The sequence below is a fragment of the Silene latifolia genome, chromosome 8, assembly GCF_048544455.1.
Source record: "Silene latifolia isolate original U9 population chromosome 8, ASM4854445v1, whole genome shotgun sequence".
Lineage (NCBI taxonomy): Eukaryota > Viridiplantae > Streptophyta > Magnoliopsida > Caryophyllales > Caryophyllaceae > Silene > Silene latifolia.
This window is the reverse complement of record NC_133533.1, coordinates 108,820,362-108,836,256: the sequence shown is the minus strand read 5'-3', so window position 1 is coordinate 108,836,256 and position 15,895 is coordinate 108,820,362. Positions and strand designations below refer to the sequence as shown.

Genomic DNA, 15,895 nt, shown 5'->3' with positions numbered 1-15,895 from the left:
ACCTGGATCGAAAGATTGGAAGGGAAGACTTGCTTAATTACAATAGGTGATACCTAATTAGGGCGAAAGCTAAGTTAGGGAGACCCTAGGACGATTAGAGACCGAAAGGGTATAATCGTAGGTTTAAGGACCGAAAGGTGACGACCTCGCTCTTCTTATCAATAATTTAATCGACTCAGTTGACCCAATAGTGTAGCTGCCACGGTAGACCGATTCCTAGCATATTTCTTTTTTTTATCTGATTTACCCCTTTATTTCTTCATGATTTCCTCTTGCCTTAATTCTATTAGTTTAGTCAAAACAATCAAAACCCCCAATTGTGACATCAGACAGACCGAGTAGACAAGTGAATAGTGACCGCCTCCCTGTGGAGATCGACCCTACTTATCGCTAGCTTCTGTTAGTTATATTTAGGTATTTATTTTTGGTACAGAAACGACCGTATCACCAATCATTACCGATCAGTTGACTATATAATGAATCATCCCTTACTGTGAAGAAGCCCAAAGTTCCACATGTGAGGGTTGTCCCACATTGATAAAAGAGAAGAAGAATTACCACCTTATAAGGCAAGGGGCTACTCCCTCTATCGCCAATTGGTTTTAGAGTGGAACCCTCTTGGGTCTACGTTGTGGACTCTTTCTCCTCCGTTTGGGTGCGGCCCAGGCCCGTTGTTGAATTTAACATGGTATCAGAGCCTCTTTCCTAAGAGGACTCTTTAAATCGCTTCCGTCATCTTGCCGGTGGGCGAAAATTCATGACGCTCACCGGTGGGATTTTCTATGGTCATTATTAAAATCTCCTTCCAAACCAAAAAAAAAATCCTTTTAATGCATTTTGTTTGGTTGAACGTTTCACGGGAAATCATATTCATTCTTATGCTTCATGCCATAACTCTTGTAGACCCTTCAATAAACAAGCCAAAATACCCCCATCAAATAGATTATTACAAGATTGAGATTGCATTCTTTTGAAATTTGGGTTGATTTATTGTCTTCATTTTCGTTCAAGATGGTACAAATTTACTGGCGAGTTACGCAATTTTAATCACCATGATGGTGGTTCAGATCTAGTTGAAGTTCGAAAAACTTAGCGTTCTCCAAACTTTAAAATTAACGGATAATTTTTCGTCTTACTGAAATTTGTTTAGGTCCGATTAGTGTTCCTAACAAATTATTTGATATTCGACAAGTTCGAAAAACTTAACGTTCTTGTTCGAAGAAATTTTCCGACGAGTTTATACTCGTTTATCTTGCCAACCTTGCGGAAATGAAGATGGAGAAGTTGACGAAGAATTATTTTCTTATGTTTTTCTTGTATTTCTCCAATTGTAAAGTTTGTACTATGTACTACCTTTACGATTGCGGGATCGTATTAGGATATTAGGCCCATTAGGGCCGTCGGCTATCGTCTAGGGTTTGGCATAATAGGGTTAGGGTTTCATTAAGTTGCGAGGTATTATAAATACCTCCCCATATCGATGTAACACAATCAATAATACAATTCCCTTTATACAACTCTCTCCCCTTTATAATTCTAACATGGTAGAAGAGCCTATGGCTAAAGACCTGGGTTTCATGGGCCAAAGTTTGCAGTCGGACGAGCAAAGTTGCTCAGTTGAATTTGTTAAATTCAACAACGGGCCCGGGCCGCACCCAAACGGAGGAGAAAGAGCCCACAACGTAGGCCCAAGAGGGTTCCACTCTAAAACCAATTGGCGATAGAGGGAGTAGCCCCTTGCCTTATAAGGTGGTAATTCTTCTTTTCTTTTATCAATGTGGGACAACCCTCACATGTGGAACTTTGAGTTTCTTCACACTCCCCCTCACATGTGAGGCCCACTTTTCACAGAGACTGGACAAATTCATTCAACTGAGCAACTTTGCTCGTCCAACTGCAAACATGGCCCAGTATTAACTGAGATCGGACAAATTCAACTGAGCAACTTTGCTCGTCCGTCTCTGCATGGCCCATGAAACCCAGGTCTTTAGCCATGGGCTCTGATACCATGTTAAATTCAACAACGGGCCTAGGCCGCACCCAAACGGAGGAGAAAGAGTCCACAACGCAGGCCCAAGAGGGTTCCACTCTAAAACCAATTGGCAATAGAGAGAGTATCCCATTGCCTTATAAAGTGGTAATTCTTTTCCTCTTTTATCAATGTGGGACAACCCTCACATGTGGGACTTTGGGTTTCTTCACACTCCCCCTCACATGTGAGGCCCACTTTTCACACAGTCTGGACAAATTCAACTGAGCAATTTTGCTCGTCCAGCTGTAAACATGGCCCAGTATTAACTCAGACCGGACAAATTCAACTGAGCAACTTAGCTCGTCCGACTGCAAACTTTGGCCCATGAAACCCAGGTCTTTAGCCATAAGCTCTGATACCATGTTAAGATTATAGAGGGGAGAGAGTTGTATAAAGGGAATTGTATTATTGATTGTGTTACATCGATATGGGGAGGTATTCATAATACCTCCCAACTTAATGAAACCTAACCCTATTATGCTAAACCCTAGACGATAGCCGACGGCCCTAATGGGCCTAATATCCTAATACTTACGTATTCTTATTATGAGATTTAATTATGATTTTTAATCACGTGATCACACTATTGTTGAGGACACTTACTCCAACATTATATACATTCTTAGGAGTGTATACATACCCACAAATAAGATGTCTTATGTACATAAGATTGTAAATGAAATAATGTAATGCAATGGTACATTAATTAAATATATGATTATAAGATGTCTTATTATGTACATAGGATTATACCTAAATCAATTTTGTTCCCACAAATAATAAGACGTCATATTATGTACATAGGATTGTAATTGTTATGCAGTGGTTTCTTTTAGTAGAGTTGTACTTAAATATTACTCCCTCCAATTCACAATAAACCTCCCATTTCATTTTGGCACAAAAATTAAGGAAACACACTACCCCACCATATAATTAAATTTGGACCACACAAATACACTACCCTACCATACAATTAAATTTGGACTACACAAACACTTACCAAAAAAAGAAATAGGGAAGTTATTGTGAATAGACGGAAATGGAAATAGGGAGTTTTATTGTGAATTGGAGGGAGTATTTCTTATTCAAATTATATATCTATTAGTTATTTTATAATTAAATGTTTTATAAAAGTTAGAGACTCTAATAGCTCAATACATGGTATAACTAAGTATCTCTTTTCGTCCCGATCACTTATTAGTAAATTGCCTAAGATAATGAGAGTACGTGTTTATACTGTTGTTGGTAAGAAGAAAAGCCTATACAAAGAGTAGGTAATTGCGGCACAACTAGAAGTCGGAATAAGTACTCGTATGTTTTGTTTGCAGCTGTATCGATTTTAGGTAAGCCAATTTTCGGTTGGTCTATCTAATTTAGTCGAACTCGAACATGAGTAAGACCAGATAAATCGGCAGAATTCTCACTCGTTCATTTTAATACCGCTGCTTTCCTTGGGCTTGCACATAGACACCGCCTCAGGCTAAGGAGATGAGTCTCCTTCCAACTCGACCAAGAGCTCCTGGATAAATAAGCACGTGCCGTCAATACTATAAAATTAGAAAACAATGCATACAAAAAACTATAAAGGAAACAATGTATACAAAAAACTATAAAGGATTATAGTTGGCAGTTTGACCCTAATTATACACATGCCGCATGAAAGTTTGGTTCATGCATGCTATCTGCATGACCATAATATCACACACAAAGGTCGCAAATATGAGCAAGGGTATGTATGATGAAAGGAAGGGGAATGAGAAGCGGTATTTATAGCTGAGTAAAGCAAATCCTGTAACGGTTAAAATTCTTATTAAAAAATAATCTTATTAGAGCCTTGATTTATTAAAAGCCATTAACAGAAATACTACTATGAATAGAATAGAATTCCGAATATTGTATTATTATTAATGTATTATTTTAGATAAAAGAGATAAAGCTAACACAAAATAAAAACATGGTGAAAAATCTATTGTTTATCCATTAGGCAATTTCTATCATGTTAATTGTTAAGTAACAGCTAGAGTTTGTGTTCATGTAGGAAGATCTTTGTCGAGGTCTATTTTATTGTATAGTTCTTTTTTTTTTAGTATTTAATTGAGTTAGTTCGTAAAGGTTGGAGTCTCTGTAATCGCTCGAAAAAAGCTTCCCTTATTAATATAGATAACTAATAGATAGATAGATAGATAGATAGATAGATATTGATTGACTGATTAATAAAATAGTGTCACGACGTGTGTTTTGAGAAAGTAAGGTTATTATGTAGAATCTGGAAAAATACAGGATTACCATGTAGATAAACCCCGTGCTAATAATTACAGATGTGTTAAATCTAGATACTCCTTTAATAGCAAGGGTATGCAAATCAAATATGGTCGTAAATTCTTCATTAATTTCCTCATTCAACTTATTTATGCCGTAATAATAGACTCACGAAAAGTCATAATCACAAATTTATTTTCCTCATTCAACTTCGCTGGTGAAAATATTGCAACTATTGTATAATGTAAAGTATGGGAAAATATTAGCCAAAATTGATCAAATGGGGACTAAATACATTAGGCAATGAAATCGTCTATCGACTTGATAGGGAGTAGAGGAAAGCTAAATGAAGCACAAGGGATCTTAAAAGTAGCATAATTCTACAATGTCGCATATAAAAGGTAACTTGCCCTCCCAATGAGTAGTTTACCATCCGTATATAGATCACAATTATCGAAACCATTTTAAAAATCTCACAAACCAGAGTTTCTTTGTTTAAGATGACTAACAATCTTCAAAAATCAGGCAGAGAACTTGACACCTTCATCATCAGTGGAAGATCCTTTAAAGATAGCAAGCTTGCCCTTGTTCTCTAGAAGCTTCAGCGCTCGCATTAGGACGGTGCGGTCCATCCCATGGAGCTCTGACATACATAATACAAATATAAGCAAGACATCACAAACACAAACTTTGCTCTCGAAAGCAAATACGATTCTTCGATGTGAATATTAGGTAAACCAACCATCACTGTTTGTAAACCACTCATTTTTATGTATAATGTTGGAAGTGATCCTTATATCTATATCTATACATCTTAAACAGCCTAAACTACACTCTACTGTTCACAAAAAAAATAGTGCATTTCGAGCCTATCATGTGCGCTACAGTAGCAGCGCTATTTGCCCACACTCTTGTATAACTTTGTCATTTAAGATAAAATCCTGAGATGTTGGAAGTAATGCATGTTACAAAGATCGGTGATATTTGCTAAATACTTACTTTCGAATTCCAAAAGCGACACGTCCCTCTTAATCAAAATATTGCAGAATCACCACGTAAAACAATTTTTTTGTCTAACACTCACTTCTAACTTTTGCAAATTCCTTCCCGAGTTAACCGCCGAAGAACACAAGAAGTTCGTTACTTCGTATTTTTCCCCTGATCATCTGTTTAACACTCTACCTCTTAAAAGATATTTTGTGTTAATCGCAAAATTAAGCGGGAAAAAGAAAGGGCCACAAAAAAATTGTTATGCAGGTGTCTCAAATGATAAACACTAGAATATTGACTTGGGTGGTTTTGGGTTTTTGGAAAATGTTGCACATACAAGCGTTTTTAAGAGGGGGGTACATAAGCCAAAAATAATGATTACATATATGGGGAATGTTTCGCCAATCTTGGAGTTTACAGCTTGGAGTCAAATTGGAGTTTATAAAAGATGTGAGATGTTTAAATTAAGCCATCTATATTCACATTTTTTTTGATGGGGAATTCTAAGCAATTCAACTACCCAGAGTTTGCAAAAGATATAATCTAAGCCAGACATTCACTAAACAAAACTCTCTCCTCCTCTAAACAGCGACTCAATCTAGCAAAAGCATGGGCCACATTATTACCACCAAATCTATGTGAGCAACAACGGACTGAAAGATGAGCCATTGATGTCCTGAAGATGATGACTTGACAAAGTCACTGCATGAGACTACCAACATGTTTTCTCATGAGGAAGACATTTAGAGGCCATACTAACAGCAGTACAATAAATATCACCCCCTAAAAGTGATCTATCATATACTCAAACATCAAAAGGTTTCGTTGTTGTTTACCTGTTCCCTGGGACTCAACCCCAGTTCGCAACTCTTCAACTGTCATGACACTGTCCTCTAATCCATTATCCTTCACCTGGAATGACACAACATGTGACCCTGTACAAAGTTGCACCAAACGGGATATAAAACCAACTGGAATAAAGAATAAATCGTTCACTCACAAAATGTAAGATAATTTCTGCCCAGTCTTGAATTCGGTGCCAAAGAACTAGACACTTCCTATGGCCTTTGTCCATCCATTCTGCACGGCCTATGTAAAAGAGATCAGGGTAAGGTTACATCTCCGACCAAAATAACCAGTGAAGCTGTTTCAGGCCAGCATAAAAATTTGTAATTACAAACAGCAATACAAATAGAAACCTTCTGCAACTAAGGCTGACAAAAATGCTTCCTTTGCTTCATGGCTAAGAGATCCTGCACTAACCAACCGAAAAAGATAGGTCAATTGTCACTGAGAAGTCAGAGAAAAAAAAAACATATTGAATGATCCTCCCGTTACCCCTGTCCTCGAAAAACAAATAAAAAAAACCCACCTGATTTAATAATGGGGAACAGAGGGGTCAGGGTGTTTCTGGTTCTTGATACTAGAAACCAATCACAACAGAGAAGGATGGTTCATGCAGTTAATTCAAATACACGATGCATAAGAAAATAAACCATACAAGAGCAATGCTACGCTAAGTCAGCTGCAAGGGGCAAGTAGAATTATGAAATGTTCCGGCTGCTATAAACGAGTGGAGTAAGGCATTTAGCACACTTCTTTGCTCTTTCATTACTAAGAAGCTACACAATTTATGACCAGCTTCTTTATGGTGCAAGTCAGTGGCAATAAAAAGGCAAAAAAGTAAAAGAACACCTAAGACAAGTGATGATTCGCTCAAGAGGTTGATATGCAACGTTTGATTGATCTACAAACTGAAATGAGTGAACATTGGCTGGATGACTGGTGTAACTTCATTTTTATCTTCCCTCAAGTACCCGCGTTGAACACTCACACTCAACAAAGGTAGGGCACCCGGCACCAAGACACTTTATTTAAAAAAATAAGTAGTTAAGTCAGTCCCAAACACAAAGGCGTCTGCATGGGCCTTGTAGGACAATTGTAACCGAAGGCAAGTAACATAGACCATAAGTTGGTAAACGTATGTTTTTCTCAAGCAAAAGATGAAATCGACCTAGGAAAATACCTAAAACTCGTGACATCAATGATCTCATTGCCCGAAATCACTTAGTTTTAAGTTTTTATCTCTAGGACCAAAACTTATCACAGAATTCTTCATGATATCCCTACATCAAAGCAGACTAAGGACATCATTTAATTACAGATATCTCACAGAAACTGCAAACAAACTACGCTTTTCCCCATCCAGTGTGTAGTCTATGTGCTAATGCAAGAGGGTAGAAACTCAAATGAAGATAGAAGCACATCAATCTAAGAAAAATATATAGCCTAAGAAAAAATACGGAGCCTTGAAGGGCGATAAATTTTACTCCTCAGGTGGCGTCAGAGTATTTAAATAAGTCTGCAACTACTTGAATGGATAATCTCTAAGTGCACATGTCAAAAAATTAGAAAGATGAAATTGAATATATGGGAAGGAAGAAATCTTACTCTCAATAATAGAATTTGAGAACAATGGAAAGTCTTCTTCAAGGGTGATAACAAATATTTTCTGTGTTTTGCAGAATTCAACTATTAATTCCTTCCAGAGCTGTATCTGCTTTTCTCTGGTCTCTCTTACTGGCTGCAAACTGAAATCTCCACCGCAAATATATGATAAAGCAATTAAATTATGTAAATCTGGTACGTGTTAAAAATGAATTTATCAGTTGTTTACGAAAGAGTAGTTGTATCTATATTCAACTTAATCATGCATTTCTTCCAATATGAAGCTATGGGATAGTTTCAGGACGAAGAAAAATATCTTACACGACGCTGATATGGCCTCTTTGTCAACATGTCAAGGATACTTGCAAAATGTTCATGAAAATACCAACTAAAAACATAATGCTCTAACAATAAAAAGAAAGCTCACACAGAAACAAAAGAATAAAATATCTTCCCTCATTTTCAGAAATGTGACGCTCAATCTAAGCTGTGTACTTTATAAAACCGATATTGTAGCATTGCAGCAGGAGCCAATGGCCAGGCCAGTGATGACTCAGAAGCAGGCCACACTGCCACAGCCTAGGCTCCCACAGAGCAACAACAACAAAGTCCTGACCTCAGCCACTGTCAGTCCAGCTTTGGGAGTCCATAAGTACCAGTTCAAGCCCAACTCTCAGAGCTACCAGCTACCACCTTGACCAGCTGAGACCTTATTCAACTAGGCACGAAAAAATCTCAATGCATTCCACAGAAAACCACCAAGTTGCAGTAAAGGGCAGATTGCATAAAGTAACTTGCCATTTCTGGCTAAATAAGGAAGGAGCTGCTAGCAAGGACCATTTGCTTTGTTTCAACACTTTCAGATACAACCTAGAGCCTCAGTCAAAGGACCAGAGCCAAAAGTCCTTGCAATTCCAGCCAAGGAGTCACTATCAAGCCTGCACCTCTTTTGTTCTTATTTCAGCTTGCTTTAATTCAGTTTATAACCGTTTGTAATTTATTTTTCATTGTTTTGTTTGCTTCCTAAAGACAATCCTGGTCCTTAGATAAGATCTCTAGGGTTTGTTTGTACTGAAACAATCAGAAGAGGCCTATATAAGGACCCCTTCTCCATCTGTTCTAGAGGAGCTTATTTTGAAATCAAAAACCTGAGAATTCTCTCATTTTAAATCTTATCAACTTATGCAGTTTGCTGTAGTTGTAACTTGTAAGTCGGATGTCAGACATCCTGTGCTTGTAGTTTAAATTTTTAACCTGGTTTCTTGTGCTTGATTAGAAACTAAGTTGATAATTATATCCCAGTCCTTAGCTTCAAACTACAGGCAACAGTCTCACAGGTCACCAGTCACCAGTCACCAGTCACCAGTCACCAGTCACCAGTCACCAGTCACCAGTCATTCAAGTCTGTCTTGTGTGAATTTTTAAAAATACTTCTAGTCATCTAAAAATCCTCAAATTTTACCAGTATTAAGTTAAAATATCAAAGCTAATTGTCACCAAATTTCATGATTTTAGGAGTCCATTTGCTATTTTTCCTTAAGCTGTAAAGTTCATTGAAATCCCGAGAGCTTTGAGTTTGTCAATTTATGTTAAGTATCTGAGTTTACACTACAAGCATGCTCCTTACTCTCAATCTCCCAACTCCCACCAAATGACTCAATTCTATGTGCCTTACCATGCTATTTTGTGTGTTAATCGAAACTATCATTTTGAATGTGTTGTGCATCACTAGGTAACACACAATCCCAAAGGGTCTGAAATCTGAACTAATTCATCACACAAACCAAACATAAAAAGAAGGGTTATTCTACATGGTAACCCTACTTTTCAGAGAACACACGTGGTAACCCTCAACTCTGTTAATACGCATTGTCGTGACCCTTAATTTTTTTTCCATCAATTTTGTCCGTTAAGTATGTGACGTGACCAAATGAATTTTGAGATTTTCTACAAGGTAACACTCTGTTTTTTTAAATCCTACAAAATAACCCTATTTATTTTTTTCTACAAGAGAAACACTCTTAAAAATTCTCCTTAGTTCATAAATTTATCATTCTTAGTACATTTTTCATTCGATTACTCCAAAAAACGTCAACTCTTGATATCATCATCTCTTTAAGGTATCATTACCATAAATTTCCAAAAAACGGGTTCAATAATTAACAAAGAAATCCACTATTAAGTCCAATGTTTACAAATGAGTATCCACTCCTTAATTTTACCCAACTTTATTTTGTCAATTTATTGTGTCAATTCGTCGAATAATTGAAGTAAGTTATTATTGTGTTTACAACATTTTCAATTTTGTCGTATTTGATGAGGTTTTGAAAACAAAAGTTTATTAATTAGATTAACCCTATGAATCAAATTTGGGATTGATTATTATAATGCTCGGAATAGAGTACTTTTACTTGGTATTTAGAATATCTTATTGGGAATTTTTTGATATCGAACAAAGTTCTTATTGGATTTTTCTTTAAAAACTCAGTTAATTAAAGGGTAATGAGGGTGGATCTGACAATTTAGGAGTAATCGAATAAAATTGTGAAAAAAAGATTGATTAAGGGATTATATTTTTATGCACATGTGATATGTAGAAAAAATAGGGTTAACTTGTAGAATTTTTAAAAATATAAGGTTACCTTGTAGAAAATCTCAAAATTCAATTGGTCACGTCACATACTTAACGGACAAATCTAAAAAGAAGTTTCGTACCGCTCCTGCCTCTAGTCTGTGTGTGTCGGACAAAACTGACGGAAAAAAAGTTAAGGGTCACGGCAATGCGTATTAACAGAGTTGAGGGTTACCATGTGTGTTCTCTGAAAAGTAGGGTTACCATGTAAAATTTGAAAAAAATATAGGGTTACCATGTAGAAAAACCCTAAAAAGAAATTATGGGAGTTATGAAGTGAAATAACATGATAAGTTCGTGAAGTTAAGTGAAGTTCTCCAAGATTCACCAAATTAGATCTACTCCGGTAAGAAAAGTTGTAACAATTATCAAGACCATCTATACAACTAACAAATTATGCTCCAGTATAAGTATAAACTACTCAGGAGTCATATTCGAGGTATAGCGATACCTCCATACCTCCTAGAGATCAATTGACCTATGAAAAAGATACACTGGAAAATAATCAATAAGAAGCCTTGTAATTAGCAACAAAAAGCAATTTGGATAATTCAATGAAAGTTTAAGAAAGGACGATCAACACTTGCAGCCTACTCCAAGACACTCAAAATATCAACCCACACAACTTAAAACACAGAGGCACCCATGTATAGGGATGGCAATAGTGGCCCAAACCGAACCGAAACCGAACCGAAGGAAGAAGTTCGATCCAAATCCAACTTTTGAAAACCCAAAGCCAATCCAATATTTAAAAACCCATATCCAAACCCACTATTGGAAAACCCGAACCAAATCCAAACCCGATCCATTCATACCCCGAACCTGATCCATTCAGATATTTTTGAAAAGTTAGGCTTTATTAAGCTTGAAATTTCAAATTTGTCGTATTAGATGAATTTTTTATATGGCGAAAACAAGTTTTGGATGGGGTTTTGGATTATATGGTGGATCGGGTATGGATTTGGAGCGGATATGGATTTGAAAAGGGTATAATGGATTGGGTTTGGATTTCAATATTTTGGATATGAATCGGTGATCCAATAAATAAGTGGATCGGGTTTGGATCTCGCAAAACCCGATCCAACCCGATCCATTGCCATCCGTACCCATGTAACCATATACATGAGTTACTCACACCTGAACACTGCTCTTGTGGGTGAAGTCTACGGTTACACACAGTTATACAGTGGCGTAGCCAAACGTAGTCCACCCATAGCTTTAGTGCAATACCACAAAAGTACTGCAAATATATTTAAAGATCACTAATTTTACTATATGAGGCCACATTATCTCATAGAAGAAGATACCTGGACAAAATATTTTATTAAATGTTTACGTTATTTGAGACCACATACCCCAATCTTTCTAACTACGCCACTGATCACACAATTAGAAGTTCGTGTGTATGACGGATGACTTTTAGTGTTTAAGGTTTATGGGTTAGCTTCAAGACAATTAAATAAATGACTCCCTCCGTTCCAGTCATTTGTTTACCTTTTTTACTCTTTGTAGGAGATATATTAATCAAAGCTAAACAAATGACTGGGGCGGAGCAATGTTAGAACCTATACAATTAACCCGAGTTCATTATGAGGCCATTTCACTAAGTTTTTGCTCTTTAAAAAGCTAAGTAGCTAACTTTATCTAACAATACTCACTTCTTAACCCTTGCAAATAATAAAAAAGTTAAACAAATGATTGGGACTAAGGAGTAAATTTTATCAATCAAACCTTGAGTAAATTAAAAAGGGGTAAAATACAAAGACAAGAAGAAATTACGTGAAGTATGGTGGGTAATTGAAGAAATTGGGCAGCTTGAAATCCCCCAATTTCTGCATCTGTACCTGAACTCAGAACAAAAATTAAAGTCAAACCCATTAACCATAAAACCTAAATGAACAGTTTTTTGATGAGCTACAATCACTATAAAATTGACATAGAATAATCTTACAAGTTCCACCACATCTAATTTGAACTAAAAGTAATACTCCCTCCTAGTCTAATTGTTGGTTCCCTTTCTTTTGGGCACCAAAATTAAGGAAATGATTTTGAACCACATAAAACACCCTACCCCACATAGAATAGAATTTGGACCACACAAAACTTACCAAACAAGGAAAGGGGAACCAACACCCGACTAGCATCGAAAAGTAAAGAGGAACCAACAATTAGATTAGGAGGGAGTACAATTTTAACAAAAAAAAAAAAAAAAAAAAAAAAAAAAAAAAAAGAAAGAGAGAAAAACTAAATGGGTGAATACTGAATAGAAACAATTGCAGATTGTAGTTTAACCCGTAAGATGTAGCTTGATTTTTTAAATTGAAAAAAGTGTTAGTTTAGGACTTAAATCTTTGCAATGTTTTGGGTTCAATGTTCAAGGATTCCAATTATGTGACTTTATGGTTATATTTAGATCCGTTCGACACTATTTCTGTGAAAAATTGTCTTATACAAAACTAACTACTCCAGGATAACACTCATGCAAGTCTTCTGGGAAACCCTCTCATACTAAATTAGTGTGAGACATATCCAATTATTGGTTATTCTAAGCTCTACTCGCACTTACCTTTTTTCCAAATTATACGTTGTAAACTTGTAACCCAAACTCTTTTAATGACTCCAAATACAAGACGAATTATGATGATGAAATAAACGAGTACAATACATGCAGTAACACCATATATGATTTAGAAAGGTACGAGCACCTTACAGAAAGATATAAACTCCAGAACATATTGACAATACCTCAATTTTTAATTGTGTATATAAAAAGGTGTAAGCACAAAAAAGTGCAAACATTCAGTGACGGACCCAGGAATTACACAGGAATTACACAGAACAAAAAAGGGCAAGAAAATATAAAATTTCATCACATAAATTTATCGTCAACATTACATATCAAAATAACGTCAATGAAAACACAAAATGTAAGAGTGAATCTAAGATATCAAGTTTTGGAAGCGCTTAATGATATTATCAATCTACTAATCTACCAAGACAAAAGACAAGTACTATCAAACTGAATGCCATGCCCAGGGTATATGGAAGTAGAACAAAACCAAAACTTCTCTATTCTCATTGCTATATGACAGTAAAACTGGAAAATCAATCAAAACCATCAATATTATCATAATATAGAGTAATTAAACACAGTTGCACGGCCGTCGCAATAGTTTTACACCTAACTACAAATCCTAATTACGCTACTAATTAAACTGCACTAAATTTACAAGCTATGATAATAGTTTCACAAATTCAAGTATTACCATTTACAAATTAAATGATAAAAACATAAAAATTGAATTGGGGATTTAGGGTTTGAGAGTTAAGAGTTGGGAAAATTGACAAATAATGAAATAACCACTCACAAAATAGAGATGAAGGTAACTGCGTGAGACGACGCGCGGTTGGTGGGCGGTGGTGAACGAGGACGATCGTCGGTGGTGTCGGCGTTCTTCCTTATTTAATTAAATTAATTTCAGGAAGGAGAGATGGTTCGGTGACGGAAGAGGGAGAATGAGTGGAGTAGTAAAGGTGGTTAGGTCGATTGTTGTAGATACGATGCGGTGGATGCCGTGGAGCTTGAGGGGGCAGTGAAGATGAAGTCTTGGCGGTTGATGATGTGGGTAGGTCGTTGCTTTTTGTTTTGGAGAAATGGTGATTGGTGGACAGGAGCAACTTTGCTCAATCAATTATTTAACAACGTAATTTATTTTCGCAGTACGTTTTTTACTCAATACAGTACTCTTTGCACCAAAAGTTCCATTTGTTTGCCCTTCACTAAAAAAACAGTAAACCTAATTCTTTCTCCCTTCTCTCTAATATTGAAACCTTAACCATTTTTAACCACATTAATATTCTTCAATTATGAACGATTATTCAAGTGACGAACAGGTAATTAATTTGTTAATTCTATATTACTTATTAATTTGAATATTTTTTATGATTTAGTTTCTTTTTGAATTAGGCGGATTAATTGGAAACTTAATCGTGTACTATATCCCTTTAAATCTTTAATCATGTACTATGGAATATTAATTGGAAATTTTAATTAGTTAATGGGATTATATTAAACTTAAATGGAAAAAAAACAATTAAACAAAGATGGGATAGAGACTATGGTGATTGAATTTCTGTAATTTTTTGTATAAAAAAAGTCAGCGTAGTGCACAGACGGTTATGGTTACGGTAAGGGTGCACAGACGGCAAGGCTGGGACGGCGACGGCGGCGAGAATGAGACGGTAGCAAGGTTGGGTCGCCGACGAGGGTGGGTCTCCGGCAAGATTAGGTCGTCATTGAGGGTGCACAGACGGTCATTGTTTTGTTTATTTTTTTTCCTTTTCTTCTCATCGTACTACTGTACGATACTGCATATTTTTTTAATTCAACAATGTACGTAAAATTGCAAGGCTGGGCTCCAAACACCAGTCATATGAATTGCACGGTTGCACCGTTGTTGATGAGAGGAATAACACTGATCTGTGTACTGCGTTGATATGAATTGATATTTTGATTTAGAGAGAAAACATGAGAGAGAGAGAGAGAGAGAGAGAGAGAGAGAGAGAGAGAAGGGTTAGAGAGGGAAAATGGAAGAGGAAATGAGAGGGGTAAAATTGTCAACAGTGTACTGCGTCGAGTAAAATGTGTACTACGAAAATCAAGACCCTAACAATTAATTACTCTTCTTTTGGGCTGCTTTCTTATTGGACCCGTCCTATGCTATAGGACGGTCCTATAGGAGAGTAGCTGTTTTTTTTTTATTATTATAGTATAATTACTACTACTTATTATAGGTGGGTTGGAGATTTGGAGATGAGTGAGGCGGGTATAAGCGGAGCGGGGACATGAGGAGCGGGGCAGGCGGGGTGGGTGTGGGGTGGGGTGGGTATGGGGCGGGTTTCATGTGATACCCATCCCCGCCCCACGACCCGCGACGAATGATACTTTTGAAACCCATCCCCGCCCCATGACCCGTCAAATCATTACCCACGCCCGTCCCAAGTGAGGCGGGTGCGGGGCGAGACCCGCCAAAACCCGCCCCACTGATATCCCTACTCATATTCATTATAACTCTCCCCTTTTAAAAGGGCACGCAAATTAAGGGGAGGGTTATTTTATTGTAAGGTATTGTGGTGGTGTAAGGTAATTGGAGAGAGTGAAGGTATTATTGTGGGGTAAGATGATTAAAATAAGTATTGTTGTGGGGTAAGACGATTAAAATAAGATAAAGTATGAGTATTGTGGGGTATTGTTGTGGGTGAAGTGATTAAAATAAGTATAAAATTTTACTTAATAAGGAAAGGGGAGAGTTATATGAATAGAAAAGGAAAGAGGAAGAGTTATTATGAATAGGAGGGAGTAATATTTAACTGAGAAAAATCGGGAAATATAACAAATCACTCTCATAAGTTTGATATTATGTGCAATTAAACTCTTTAACCTATAAATGTAGCAAATAGGCCTCATAAGTTTCTCTTAGGGTTTGCCTAGAATACATGGAATAATCAAGGGGGTAACTTTATTTGGGTGATAA

The 15,895-nt window shown here is 36.6% G+C and overlaps 1 protein-coding gene across 1 annotated transcript; it reads right to left on the bottom strand.

The window, feature by feature from the left end:
* Positions 1 to 4,563: 4,563 nt before the first annotated feature.
* Positions 4,564 to 14,064, bottom strand: LOC141597260 (vacuolar protein sorting-associated protein 25). The gene is made up of 7 exons (XM_074417645.1): positions 13,730 to 14,064; positions 12,141 to 12,205; positions 7,733 to 7,872; positions 6,481 to 6,534; positions 6,282 to 6,370; positions 6,118 to 6,193; positions 4,564 to 4,934 (listed from the first exon to the last, which is right to left on the bottom strand). The coding sequence occupies exons 2-7, from the start codon at positions 12,197 to 12,199 to the stop codon at positions 4,813 to 4,815; spliced, it is 540 nt and encodes a 179-aa protein (XP_074273746.1). The 5' UTR covers positions 12,200 to 12,205; positions 13,730 to 14,064; the 3' UTR covers positions 4,564 to 4,812.
* Positions 14,065 to 15,895: the final 1,831 nt, after the last annotated feature.